The following is a 14,368-nucleotide window of genomic DNA, read 5'->3' as shown; positions in this document are numbered from 1 at the left end:
ACCTGTGGGGTCTGATGCCAGACCTGATAATGGAACTGTTGGACCTCCAGTTGGTGTTGGAGAATCTGCGGGAGGCTGTACCTTCAGGCTGTGTGTGATGTCACAGGAATGGGTACAGAAAGGTCCCCAAAGACCCAGCCCTGGGAAACCCCAGCACTCACAGGACAACCTGTGGGAGGTGCTGGCAGGAGGGTGGTGGGGGCAGAGCGGACCCGGGCAGGGTCCCTGGAGGGTCAGTGTTGGGGCAGCTGGGAGGGACGTGGCTGCTTTGATTCCAAGCTGTCAGTTGGTGCTGTAAGGCCATTGCGGGGACCGCCTGGGTGTGTGACACGGGGTCAGTGTGCTGCCTGGCGGTGAGCAGTGAGCGACTGGAGACCCCTGATCCACCAGACCGCAGGCTTCCGAGGGCAAGGGCAAAGCTGTTGAGGTCACTGCTGAGTGCCAGCGCCCAGATGGAGCCTGGTGCACAGGAGGGGCCACAGGATCTGGGTGCAGGATGTTGCTGTCTGGCAAGTGGCAGGGGCCGGTGGGTGACCCCAAGCCCCTTGGCCACGGTGCAGGTCGTGAGGGTGGGAAGACCCTGCTGGGCCCCTGAGGGACTGGACTCAGGTGCCGTCGGCTCGGGAAAGGACGGTCAGGGAACCGCCTGTGGCCATGGTGCCATGGGGCAGTGTGGGGGCCGTGGGGGAGGCGGGTAGGCAACGCGAGGCTGAGGCGCGGGAGGCCGAAGGAGGCAGGTGTCGGCCCTGGGCCCGGGGCTGTGGCGGCAGGGACATCGTTACCCCTTAGAACAGCACGGACAGGCCGCCTGGGGAGCAGGGTACATTCTGCCCCATGGGGCCTGCCTGACCTCCCCTCCCGCGCCCCTCAGATTCCTGGGCCGCCTCGGAACTCAGGCCAAGGCCACTGGCCAGCAGGGCCACCAGAGAGGCTAAGGCCCACAGTCCCTGACCCCTGGACCCCTTTAATCCTGGTCTTATTCTTTGCTTTTCCTTCCTAAAATAAACATTCCCCCCCACTGTGTCCTTGGAGGGTAGAACCTGCCCCCTGCCTTCTCCTCACCTAGAACAAGGGGCAAGGATGGCCATCCGGCTGGTGTCCTGAGCCAGTGGGGCTCCACTGGGCCTTGGTGTCCATGTCCCCATGGGGGGGGCAAGGGGACCCCCCCCACCCCAGCGTGTGGCCCGGGAGGAATAATCAAGCAGTGCCGTTACTCATTGCCGTTTCATCAGTCAGTCACAGCTTGTTACCCCAAATAAGGGCACTCCCTTTGCCCCATGTGGCCCCCCTACTGGGGGCTTTGGCCCTGTGGGAGCCCCGGGGACCCCCCTGCTTGGCACAGCCCACCCTGCACACTCCACGGGGGCACTGCCCTTCTCATACACCGGCCATGGCTCCCCGCTGCTTCCACCTCCCATCTCTTGACATTCCTCACCCATGACCAGGCTGTCTGGCCTCCTGCTCTGGCACCTACCTGCAGGGCCCTCCGCCTCAGCTCAGCCCTCCACCTGCCCGCCTCATTCCCGGGCAGTGGCTCTGGCAGTACTAGCCTGTGCCCCGCCCATCACCATGCCTCCTCACCCCAACCCACCCCAACACAGAACCAGCCGCCCACCCCCAGGGAATGACACATACACTTCCAGCTTGGGCCGACAGGTTCAGTTCAGTGAAATTTATTGTAGGTTGAAAAAAATCAGCATTCACCTGTTTAGTGTACAAAAAGGACACCAGTTCTTCTAAGAAAACATTAGGAAACTAAAGATGCAGACGCCTTTCAATTGTAACATTTTGGCAAAAGTGAAAAGTTCTTGTAAACACCAACTCCATGGCTCAAAAGTTTTTCTCCACAGTACAATATTAAAAGGAAAAAAAAAAAACCAGTATCAATAAGTTAGACCATATTTAATCAGCTAGAACTTTTGTCCATCAACCCCCAAAGCACAAAACTTTTCTTAGCTTCATGATTCCTTAAAAGGAGAAAATAAACAACAACAATAAAAAACAATGAGGAGGAGGAAATTGAACTGAGAGTCCCTTGAACTGGATCCCAGGGCAGAGGGCCGCTCGGCCCTCCAGGGTGGGGCCTCCTTGAGTGCTCCCGTTTCACCTGAGTCTGCACGTCCAGGCTGAGTACAAGATGGCTGTCGGGGGAACCTGGGGTCCCAGGGTCTGCTCAGCCCTTCCCCCTCTCCATCCCAAATGAGAAACAAAACAACAGCTGTTGAAACAGAAAGGATCAGCATCCTCGGCACTCACCCCAGGGGTCCCACAGAGACTCTGGGGTGGGGTGGGCACAATGCAGGCGTGCCTGCTCTTTGGGAAGCCATTAGGAGACACCGCCACAGCTCAGAAAACTAGACGTGTCTACGTGAGCATTTCCGCTCTCCCTTGCTACGGCTCCCGGCAGCACCTCCGCCCCCGTGACCCCTGGGCTGTGGGCTGCAACCACCCCCATGACCTTCCCCAGTTGTGGCTTGGCTGAACACGGCTTTGAATTCATGTGAACGCTCGCTTTAGACCCCACCGCGCCCGGGGGTCCCTCACACACAAACACGCACGCCCCCTGACGCCCTGGGGGACATTAGACTAGGCACAGTGACTAAGCAGCAATTGGGGTGTCCTCGGGCCAGCACCCCCAAAATGGGTGGATCCGGCGCCTTTTCTGAGCTCACTCTTGCCCCCGCCCCCCCGCCCCCGGCTCTATCGACCCCCCAGCCCCTCCCTGAGTGCAAACCCCGTGGCGGCTCTGCAAAGACGACCCCAGGACCCACAAGTGGGCTGAGGGGCGGGGCGAGGTCAACAGCATGGAGACCACTTGGTCTCAACAGTGCGAAATGAAGAGCAGCAGCAAAGGGGAGAATTGAGAAGACAGTAAAATAAAATCCGACACTGCTGCCGCAGAGCGCGGGCTACAAGCACAGAAACTCCCAGTGACCCCTGACAGCTGAGGGCCTGGAATAGCAGGGCGGGCCTGGTGGCTCCCAGCAGCTGCTCCTGGACCAGCTGGAGTTTTCCAAATAGAGCTGCGGGGGTCGCATTGCCCTGCCCGCCCTCTTAGAGCCAGGGAGAGGCTGTGTGTGAGGGAGACCAGCGTGGGAGAGGCACCCCTGCCCGCCCACCATGGGTTCTCTCCTGGGAGCCCTGGAGCTCGCAGAAACAACGCCTAACTTCCCGAGCATCTGTAATACTGTAGAAAGGACACAGGGCAGCGCCTAGACCCTGGGCGTCCAAGGAGGGGAGGCACAGGTTTAGAAAAAAGATGCTTTCTCTTTCGTATAAAAATAGACTCAAGTCTCATAAGCAGTAGCTAAAAGTGGCTGTCTTTGTATAAAACTAGAAAAGGCAGGCAGGCAGGCCGGCCTTGGAGTCTTTCACTGACAGGAAGCTGAAGCCCCTGCGGGGCGGGGGGGGGCGCTGGCGAGGAGGTGGGCTTCTTGGGGAGCCCATCTGGGTGGGGAGGCTGCTCAGGAGGTGTGTGGGGCCCTGGGGGAGGTGGACACCCCACCTGGGTCTGTGTGACCTGTGGGCGCCAGGGCTGCAGGGACTCCCCTGAAAGCCGGCGTTCCTGGCTCAGATGAATGCGTCTTCCTCACGTTTATTTTTTCAAATAAATCTCTTGTTTCCTCATCTTCAGCTCCCCCTCGCCCCCAGCTCCCCCACCATCCAGAACGGTCAGCCCGGTGAGGTGAGCTGGCCTGGCTGGCTGGGTGGGGCCTCCTGCCCTGTGGCCTTGAGCTAAGGCCAGGCCTGCAGCTGCCGCTGGTCGTACTCAGCGATGAGCCTCTTGATGTGGGCCAGCTTGCTGTGCAGGTACTCGCAGCGGTGCTTCTCCTGGCTGTAGTTGGTGTTGGTCTGTAAGAGAGCGGCCGGGCTGACACTCGCCCACACGGCCAAGGCTGAGAGCCCAACCCGAACTCGAGCTGCCCCGCTTGGCTGCCCCAGGTTCCCACTCGCCCTGCTTGCGGCCTGAACTCTCCATGCCGTGACAGGGACCCCTGCTCCGCCCCTCGGCTCCACCCTGGGAAACGGTCACAGCCAGGGTGAGAGGCTGAGACAAGATAGGTCATGAAGCTTCCACGCTGGGCTGGGGCCTGGCTGGCAGGGAGCCGCCCTGGCACACGTGGCCCTCAGGAACGTGAGCTGCTGTCGTGGAACCACATCGCAGGAGGCTGTCAGGGAGCCCAAGGCTGGGAGGCGGAAAGGACCTGGGGCTGTGCCCATCAAACACTGGGAGAGTGGGGGTGGGGGCTGCACCCAAGCTCATACGACAGGCTCAGCTTCTCAGCTGTGACCAGGGGCGAGGGCTACTCCGAGGGCCTGAGACCAGCCCAGCGAGGCCCTTCCTCCCTCCCTCCTCTCCCAGACTTCAGCGCCACTCATCTTGAAACAGCTTCTGACCCCACCCCAGCTACCCCCAACAAAGGGATGGAGACTCACCTTCTTGATTTTTCGATATTCCTGTAAAATCTGCCCACGAGTAGTCTGGAGGAAAAACAAAAGAGAAAGCGAACAATGCATTACCTGCAGAACACCCCCACTGAATGTCCCCTTCTCCCTGATAACCTGCGACCTGCAAGGTCACTGCATGCCGGGGGACAATGGCCTCAGCGTGGCGTGATGGCGTGAGGAAGCGCAGAGGAGGGGCAGGGGGCAGGCTGGGGGATGAGCAGTGCAGGAGGTGGGGGAGGAAGCTGGGCCAGGGGAGCGAGGGGCAGGCGCCCAGCCTCAGGGACAAGCACACGAGGCCTCGCGGCAGGAGGGGCGGGCTGGTCAGAGCCTCTGGAGGAGGCAGAGAGCAGATGGGACGGCCCCCTTCCCTCGCACCCAGCTGGCCTGTGCACCGTTCAAGGCCAAGCGCAGAGGCCCCCTGACCACCTGGGGAGTGTCCCTGTGGGGCCTGCAGGGAGTGGGGAGGACAGAGATGCCCTGGGGATTTTCTGTCCTAGACCCTCAGAGGCCCCATTTCTCTGCCCCAATCACGAGCCATCTCCTCTGGAAACCCAAGTGGCCTCCACCAGGGGAGATGGACCCCAACACCACGATTAATCAGGGCTGGCCCTGCAGTCGGGTAACCAGCGCTGAAAGGTGGCACAAGGGGGAGGGCTGGCGTCCCAGGGCTGGTGACCAAGCACCCTGCAGTGAGCTCCCACAGGGGATGGCTTGGGGAACCCAGGTGCCCTTGGCCAGAGGAAGACGGTTGGGGCGGGGGAACCCCAAGGACCCTCCATCCCCTCCCACCCCCCACTGTGTCTGTGATGGCTCTGATGGGCCGTGGGATGTGGCCTGGCCAGCCCCTCCTGGCTGGGGGACTGAGAATTCTCGTGTGATGTGGGTAGTGGGCTGCAGAGGGGACCCCAGGCGCTCTCAGAGATGGGGACACAGGCACCCCAGCCCGCTGCTCCCCGCTGTCTCCACTGCTCGGAACACCACCCCCGCCTCTGTGGGTCATCTCCCACCTGCGAAGTCGGTCACAGCCGGCCCCACTGCTGAGGACGCTGAGCTCCAGGGACAGGCCTAAACCACTTGGGGAGTGGGAAGGAGGGGCGAGCAGGGCCCTCAGCCCAGAATACAAGGGAACATGCCCGAGGATGCCAGCACCGGGCAGAGCCATTGGATGTGCGTGGGCAGGGCTCTACCTCGTACTCCTCAGAGCCCTGGGAGAGCTGCCGGAGCTGGGCATCGAGCTGCGTGAAGCGCCGCGTGACCTGCTCGATGCGGGCGTGCAAGTCTCGGTATTCGCTATACTCAGCATTGAAGTCGTTTTTGTAGCTCTGGCGCTGCTCCGAGGAGGAGATAGTGGCATATTTTCTGGAGAGACCAGAGAGAGGGGCAAGAGGGGCTCAGGGGGCGGCAGGAGAGAGCCTGGAAGTGCCCACAGCCTTGCGGCCGGCCCCACCCAGGAAGCAGCCCTGACCTCGAGCAGACTGGGCCGGGAATTCACACACGTGGCCTGGGGTCAGCTCTGCCTCTGCTAACGTGCAGGGCAGGGGCCGGGAGGGGAGAGGCACAGCCGGCAAGGGAAGTACTCACAGCAAGTAGTCGGGAGTCTCCGAGGTCGACGTGGGAACACTTGAGCTGCTGCAGGTCCCATTTAAACCTGCAAAGAGCAAACGCATAACTCCTGAGTCCACAGCTCGTGTGTCCACGGTGAGATCCTCAGAAGGTTGATGCCTTGCTGTCTGAAGGCCCTGGAGGGGACGCTGCGTGCAGAGGATCGCTGAGGCCATGTGGCGGGAGCCAGGACCGGCAAAGGAGGCATGAGCACTGAGCAAGTGCTGTCTGGCCACCTCGGGGGTCCAGCTGCAGCCAGGAGTGCCCTCAGCCCGTGGGATAAGTGGCGAGGCAGCGTGGTGTGTGTCCCCAAAGCACAGCTGTGCAGAGATGGCATCGTGGGTACGTTTTCGGCAAGCACCCCAAAGGACGGATTCATTGCAGGGCAAAGCCTCGGCAACTCGTCCAGAGTCTCTGCCGCCTCCACTGACCTCGTGTAAAGGATCACTAAGCTGAAAACCGGTGACCCAGGGGTATCCCGGGCTCCAGCCCTACAGGACAAAGACAGACGGCCACCAGGGAAAGCCCTGGCTCCTGTCCACACCTCTCCCGGTGGATGGAGTCGCAGGCTCTGCAGGCTCCAGTCCCTGGTCTGAGCCACCCCCTCTCCCCATCCTCCCGTTCCTCACACCAGAGATGGGACTTCAGGATCAGAGAGGCAGCCCCGGAACAGGGCTGGGCTGGTGGCTTGAGAGGCCAGGGACTGTGACACAAGACTGTCCACAGGGCTCAAGGCCTGCCCAGGCTGCAGTCGACCAAAGCTACAGTCCGGTCCGTTTCCCCTGGGAAACTGTTCCAGCTGGCCTCCCCCTCCCCACAACTTAGAAGCAATTTTATCGCTTTGAAGCATATCCTGAGTGCCTATTTTTGTGCCTCTCTCAGAGGGAAGCAGCCCACCCAGTGGATCAGCAGTTTGCTGAGCCCTCCTGTGGTTTTATACTCCGGCGCGAGGTGCCATTCCCACCAATGGATGGAGCCCACCCCCACCTGGGTGTCATCTTTGAAGAGGCTGTGGCCTCCCCAGAATGCAGCCCAACAGGCACATACATGAAGGTTTAGTCTACACTCCCACCACCCACACCCCACACAGGACAGGCCTCCTGGGGTGTTCCGCCTTGAGGCTTAGGGTCAGACTGACCTGGCACCCAAGACACTGTTGGGGTCCAGCCTGTGGCAAACCTTTGTGGTCCCCACTCCTGCTCCGGCACTGGCTGCGTGAGGCTGTCACTTGGCTGCCCCTGCACCAGCCGAGCTGGTTCCCACACACATGTGTCCCCTCCACTAGCTTCTCCTGTGCCTCCCCAGGGCAGGGGGTGCAGGGACATGTCTGCGAGTTCACCCTGCAGGACCCAGGTCTGGGTGCCAATGAGAGAGGGTGCCCCCAATTCCACACAGGGGTCAGTGTGCCTGAGCTTGGCCTGGCTGAGCCCAAGCCCTCTACCCAGCATGCCAGCCTGCCCAGGAAGGCACCCTCTGGCCACAGGAGGGATCCACAGCCTGAGCAAGAGTCGGGGGCAGGCACGAGGGTGGGCGTAGGACCCAGGAGTGGGCCTGCGGCATAGGGGGATGAAGATGGCCAGAGGGGGGCCTCGAGAGCGGGGGCCACAGGGAGGCTGAGCTGAGCCACCTGCCTGACAGGTGGAGGCCGCCACACCTGTCAGGGTCAGAGGCGATCACAGGGCAGGGCTCGGACAGCAGGGCCAGACTAGGGGGACAGTGTCACGCAGAAGGGTGGGTTAAACAGATGCCCATCCCTCTGCCCCATAGGACATAAGGGTGAGGAAGCTTCCTCAGGGGCTGACCTGGAGCCCTCTCCAGCAAGGCTGGGGGAGCATTCAGAGAACAATGCTATTGTTAACGGTGGGTGGGTAGCTCCTGCCTGCACGTGCCCCCAACCCAGGAAGGAGTCACAACAGATGTTACAGCAGGGGGGGGTGGGGTGGGGTGTGGTGGGTGTGTGGGTGTGTGTGTGTGTGTGTGTGTGTGTGTGTGCTGGGAGCTTGGGGACATGTTACAGCAGTGGTGTGTGTGGTGTGTGGTGTGTGTGTGTGTGTGTGTGTGCTGGGAGCTTGGGGACATGTTACAGCAGTGGTATGTGTGTGTGTGTGTGTGTGCTGGGAGCTTGGGGACATGTTACAGCAGTGGTGTGTGTGTGTGTGTGTGCTGGGAGCTTGGGGACATGTTATAGCAGGGGTGTGTGGTGTGTGTGTGTGTGTGTGCTGGGAGCTTGGGGACATGTTACAGCAGTGGTGTGTGTGTGTGTGTGTGCTGGGAGCTTGGGGACATGTTACAGCAGGGGTGTGTGTGGTGTGTGTGGTGTGTGGTGTGTGTGTGTGTGTGTGCTGGGAGCTTGGGGACATGTTACAGCAGTGGTGGGAATGTTACAGCAGTGGTGTGTGGTGTGTGTGTGCTGGGAGCTTGGGGACATGTTACAGCAGTGGTGTGTGGTGTGTGTGTGTGCTGGGGGCTTGGGGACATGTTACAGCAGTGGTGTGTGGTGTGTGTGTGTGCTGGGAGCTTGGGGACATGTTACAGCAGGGGTGTGTGTGGTGTGTGGTGTGTGTGTGTGCTGGGAGCTTGGGGACATGTTACAGCTGTGGTGTTTGGTGTGTGTGTGTGTTTGTGTGTGTGTGTGTGTGTGTGTGTGTGTGTGTGTGCTGGGAGCTTGGGGGGGCTTTGCAACCACCTATTACCACTATCATTTGAGCTGCCTGAGAGACGGCTTAAGGTGGATCACTTGGCGCCAGACCCAGCTTCTGGTGCCTCAGTTACCCTTTTCCTTTTCCTTGGGGCCTCTACTCCCTGGGTTGCCTGACCCCAAATGTCACTTTCTCACCTCGGCTTGGGGAGGAGCTGCCTGGAGCTGACGCACACCGGGCAGGGCCCAAAGCCATCTGAGCCTTGCGTGTGGGCCGGCCCGGGCAGCATCTTCCTGGCCCCATCTGATGCCCGGCCCCACAGTGCTCCCACCCAGGGCCCTGCCAGAAGCACACAGCATCCGGCATCCGCTTCTGCCATCTGGGGCAGAATGCGCTGCCCGGCTGCTCAGCAGTTTGCTGAGTGATGTCTCTGTGACCCTGTGTGATGTCTCCTCCCATGAGCCTGTCTCCCTGAGGAGGAGCCGGATCAGATGGCGTGTGCTCAGGGAACCGGGGGGCCGCCTTCTCTCCTGCGGCCCACCCACAGGTGCTAGGAAGCCTAGCGTGCAACAGGGTTGAGGAATACCAGGGGACTTGACGGAACTGCAATGTCCGTCTTCACCGGACCAACCCTGCTCTTCCAGGACCTGCCCTCCAGCCACAGAGGGAGGGGCTGGCAAGCCCGTGAAGGATAGGTGAGGACAAATTTAAAAGCCTTAAGGAGAAGTGGCTCCACCCCATCCAGGAATGCCCCCTGCTGGGAACCCTCCTGAGGAAATAATCAGAAAGCTGCAGCAGGTGACGTGGCCCGAGGCTGCGCCTCTGTTGCCAGGACATGCTGATAAGGTTAAATTACATGAAAGGAAATTCACAATGGAGTCCCTATTGCTAAGAGAGCTCTCTAAAAATGGAACCAAGAGGCCACTAAGGAAGTGTGACTTGTGCAGTCTCAGCCTAGATGGAATCTGACCTTCTGACGCGATGAAGTCATCTGCCAGAAACTTGTGACAGCCTATCTACTCATCAGACCCCCTACCCTAAAAACACTCGTGACACTGTCTACTTACTGGACCCCTAACCTAAAACAAATATTTTCTGACTTGCGTCAGAGTTAAACCATCCTCACCAGGCAACCTTTAACAAACTCGTGGCTTTTTGTCTTTATAAGCCGGACTCCTTCTCCTCCTCAGAACACTCTTTCGCGCTCACCTGAATCTATGTCTCCTGAACTGTAATTTTTAAGACCTCAAATACACGATTTTCTTATTTGCAGCCTCCTGAATTATTCTTGGGGTTGACAGTAGCCACAAGGGATGCTCGGCTCAGGTGCCTAGGGCTATAACTGGAGGCGGGGCGGCTCTGGGGGACATGACCCCAGCCCCACCGCCATCCTAGCCCATCCATGCGCCTCCCCAGTGCCCCGGGCCTGAGAAGGTTTCCCTGCTCAGCACATGGCCCTGGGCAGCCTTGCACCCCTCATCCTGCTGAGGGTCTCTCCACTGCCAGCTTCCTCACAGGCTGCAACTGCAAGACCGTGTTCTGGCTCTTACCTTCTGTTGTTCTATGGACAGTCTCCCACCTCCTTCTGGGCCCACCTCCCAAACCCTTTCTCCACAGGCTGAAATGTTCGCCTAGCAGGCCACACCAGGTCCCTGGTGATCCAGGGGCTGCCCACCTCCCTCTCCACCAGGCCCTGCCCCCCACTGCCTTCCCTGAGCCCCAGTCCCACCCTGTTCTCTCTCTGTGTCTGGGACCTCCCCGTAGCCAGAGCTGGGCCCTGGAACTGTTGCTCTCCCTGTGTGATGTCTCCTCCCGTGAGCCTCAGCTCCATCAGGCTCCAAGCCCCTGGCCCCCAGAGCTGGCCTGGTACACACAGGACTGCCAGAGGCTCTCAGAATAACAATGCCAGGGCAGTCACAGACGAGCCGGTGCGAGGACACAGGAGGCAAAGAGGCCTAATGTGCAAGCTGAGCCGAAGTGGGGGCTCGTGGGCAGCCCTCTCGGCACTCTGTGGAGTGAGGGTGGTGGGCATGGGGCCGGTGCTCAGGCTCCTGGTGACACCCTCCTGCAGAGCCCCTGCCCCTAGGCCTGCCTCTTGGCACCTACCCGGGGCGACTGGTGGGGCTCCAAGGGGGCCCGACATCTGGTCTGGCGGCCGGGGCCGGTGCCTGTCCTCAGCCGCCCTCTCCTTGTCTTTGTGCTTCTTGGATTTCTTCTTGGACTTGCCGTGCAAGGAGGTGCCATGGGGCCTGCTGGGCTGGGCACAGTCCGTCAGCAGGGGCAGGCTGAGGCACTCAGTAGGTGCCGGGGCGGCCACTTCCCCACGCTCGCAATCCCGGCCGCTGTGGCCCAGGTCGTTGCTGACGTCGGCCAGGGGGTCGTGGGCCCGTGGTGGCTCCAGCCGCAGGGGCAGGTGGGCGTCTGTACCAGCCAGTGGGCCCGGGGTGGGAAGCAGGGCCTCACGGCCGTGGGGCACACTCAATTTCCCATTGACTGCAGGCTGACCTCTCTGGGTGAAGTGCGATATCCTGGTTTTCTTGTTGGCCAGAGGGTCGATGAAATCAGGAGGCTGTGGCCGTTTCTGGGAAGGAAAGGAGACAATTTCAGAGGGGAGCCTGTGCCTAGAGTTACTGCGGAGAGGCTGGGCACCGCAGGCCCGGAGGAAACCCAGTGCCCACACGCAAGGCCCACGCTGACCACATGGGGGCGCGCGAACACTAGCCAGGCCCAGGATGCCCAGAGCTCAGCAGCGGCTGCTTGCCCAGGGTCTCAGCTCTCAGCTGGGCCCAGAGGCCACCAGAGCGGAGGAAGGGCGCTGGGTCATTAGTGGACCTGGTTGCAGCCCAGAAGGGCCACCTCTGGGAACTGGTCTAAAACATCACTGGGCTCAGCATCGTCCCATCCCTGGACGATGGGAAGAGTGACAGAGCCAATCTGAGTGACACAGGGCAGCCCCACAGGCCAGGACCAACACCTCCAGGCCCCTGACTACTTGGATCCCCATGGCAACCCTGTGACATGGTGCAGGCTTCATCCCCATTTCACAGACAAGAACACTGAGGCCCGTGAGGCAAGGCCAGACCACAGGAATGGAGCCAGGATCAGACCAGGTGGCCCAGGACCAGGGAAGCAGCGGTAGGGAGAAAGAAGGCAGATGGGCAACCCAGGATCAGAGGGAAGCAGTGGGGACGCAAGTGAAATGAGGCCCTCTGCTCTCCACAACGGCCCTACAGCCACGGGGAGGCTTTAAGGGTCATGGGCCTAGGCTGGGTGCCTCCAGGGCAGAGGAGGAAGAGGGAGAAGAGGGGCTGGCCCCTCCCAAGCAGGGATGGAGACATGGGACTCATAAGTCAGAGCACGCAGGTGGGTGGGGAGAGCTTTCACCAAACAGCTCGAGCAACGGTGAGGTGAAGATCAAGCCCCCAACAGCAAGGCCCCCCCCAAATGCCCTTCCCGACTACTGACTAACATGGCCGTGGCCACTGCTCATAGGACCCCACTGGGCCCTGGCTGGGCTGCAGCCATACACTTGATTTTCCAACAGCCCTGGGAGGCAGGAGCGCCCACCATACAGAGAAAGCAGGAGGCTCAGTGTGGTTCAGCAGCCTGCCCTCCCTCAGCCACATACCCACAGGTAAACCAAGGAACCATAACCAAGTCCCAGGCCCAGGACACCCAACCCCCAGCCAGCTGTTCACTCATTCAAGAAAGCTTGCCAGCCCTGAGCCGAAAGCCCAACAGGCTCCGTAAGAACCAAGGTCAGGTCAGGCCCACTGGCTCTGGTGAGACCCACCCTCCCTCCCCACCACGCTCCTACCTGAGGGGGTGAGGCTGAGCTCCCATGCTCGCCTGGAGGACTGTTGGCCGCAAGGTCCCCAGGGAGGCCACCTGAGCTCTGTGGCTGGCACAACTTCCTGCAAAGGAGAAGCAGGGTGGGTTGGAGGGATCCTCAGCAGTGCCCTGTGGGGCGCACACACGCCCACCTGTCCCTGCACTGACACCACGCTGTCCCATTCACGCCCAGTGATTTGGGGAGGGCCTGACTCCAGAGCAGAGCCAGAGCAGGGCTGAGTGTGATGGGTACACCAGGGCCCGGCAGGCAGAGAGCAGCCTGAGCGCATTCCACCCTGGGTTTATCCACAGCTGCCCTGCGGCCAAGGTCCCAGCCTCACTGCCAGGAGGACTGTCCCGTTGGGTGTTCTGCACCCAGAGAAGGGTCAGATGACCACCCACTCATCTAGACTCCCATTACCATGGAGACCAAGGACCCATATAAAACTGACCAGACACTCAAGATCCATGCTGTGTCCCCAGGGGAGCTGCTGTCACTGGGGTGCTGGTCCTCACTTTTAAAAACAACTGTCATCCTAATAAACAACACTCACTGCAGAAACAGAGAACACAGAAGAGGACTGAGATGCCCTGGTCTGTGGTGGGAGGGCCTTCCAGATTCAGCTCCCATCGTCCTGGGAGCCCAGGCCACAGCACCTCCAGGGATGGCAGGGGTGGCCACCAGTCCGGCGGGACGCGAGCACAACAATGTAGCCAGGGAAGAGAGAAGAAACACCCCAATGCCTGACACACAAATGGAGGCCCCCGACAGTCACCCCGGCTCGGCGGGGGGGAGGGGGCTCTCCGCTTAGCCTCCTGCACTCCCAGAGACTGTGCGTTTCATGGGAGCCCAGGCAGCTGGCCAGGTGCTGGGAGTGGTGCCGAGGGCCCTCCACGCCCTGCAGGGAAGCTGAGCTGAGGTCCAGGGCCATGTCTACGCTGCTCTAACCAGTGACAAGCAGAGCCCCGCCCCTGACCAACAGCCATACTCTAGACAACTGCTGCTGTCCCCTCCACGGTGGCCTAAAATGCAAGCAGAGCCACAGGAAAAAGGCCCGAAACATGCAGGCGCTTGAGGCAACACAATCCACGAGGCTGAGGGCAAGTCTGCTGCTCCAGCCACATGGAAGCAACCAGAGCTTTCGGTTAAAGACAGAGAACCAGGTATTTACATCCACTCTCTTTCAAGCCCCCACTAAAAAGGCATAAAAGAGAAAGGGAAAAAGAGAGCAATGAGGGGACTTCCCTGGTGGCGCCGTGGTTAAGAATCCCGCCTGCTAATGCAGGGGACACGGGTTCCAGCCCTGGTCTGGGAGGATCCCACATGCCGCAGAGCAACTAGGCCCGTGCGCCACAGCTACTGAGCCCACGTCTCACAACTACTGAAGCCCACGTGCCTAGAGCCCGTGCTCTGCTACAAGAGAAGCCACCGCAGTGAGAAGCCTGCGCACCGCAACGAAGAGTAGCCCCCGCTTGCCACAACTAGAGAAAGCCCACGTGCAGCAACGAAGACCCAACGTAGCCAAAAATAAATAAAATACATTTATTAAAAAAAAAGAGAGAGAAATGAGCAATGATATTCAATGCAGAAGTACAAGTGGTGACTGCCCTACGGGATCCAAGAAAACGGAGTCCCAGGCCACAGAACCCCACGGGCCCAGGATGGGTGCCTCAGGAACCTCAGCAGAGGGGCCCCTGCCAGGCTGTCCCCCCAGAGCCTTGCTCTGGGTCCCGGCCTGCTGTGGGGCAGCAGGGAAGGGAGCCCACAGCATGTTCAGGAGTGAAGGAGCCCAGGCCTTCTCCAGGATGCTCGGGCCACACAGGATGGACAGAGACGTGGCCTCGGG

The 14,368-nt window shown here is 60.5% G+C and overlaps 1 protein-coding gene across 1 annotated transcript in view; it reads right to left on the bottom strand.

The window, feature by feature from the left end:
• Nucleotides 1-1,644: 1,644 nt before the first annotated feature.
• The window catches only part of ELL (elongation factor for RNA polymerase II), an 82,002-nt gene continuing 69,278 nt past the window's right edge, over nt 1,645-14,368 (bottom strand). The window contains 6 exon segments of the mRNA XM_032625191.1: nt 1,645-3,852; nt 4,438-4,482; nt 5,637-5,808; nt 6,031-6,097; nt 10,797-11,271; nt 12,508-12,604. Coding sequence (XP_032481082.1) covers nt 3,736-3,852; nt 4,438-4,482; nt 5,637-5,808; nt 6,031-6,097; nt 10,797-11,271; nt 12,508-12,604 — 973 coding nt within the window. The 3' untranslated portion in view covers nt 1,645-3,735.

This window comes from Phocoena sinus, chromosome 3 (assembly GCF_008692025.1).
Source record: "Phocoena sinus isolate mPhoSin1 chromosome 3, mPhoSin1.pri, whole genome shotgun sequence".
NCBI lineage: Eukaryota > Metazoa > Chordata > Mammalia > Artiodactyla > Phocoenidae > Phocoena > Phocoena sinus.
This window is presented reverse-complemented; position numbering and strand designations above follow the sequence as displayed.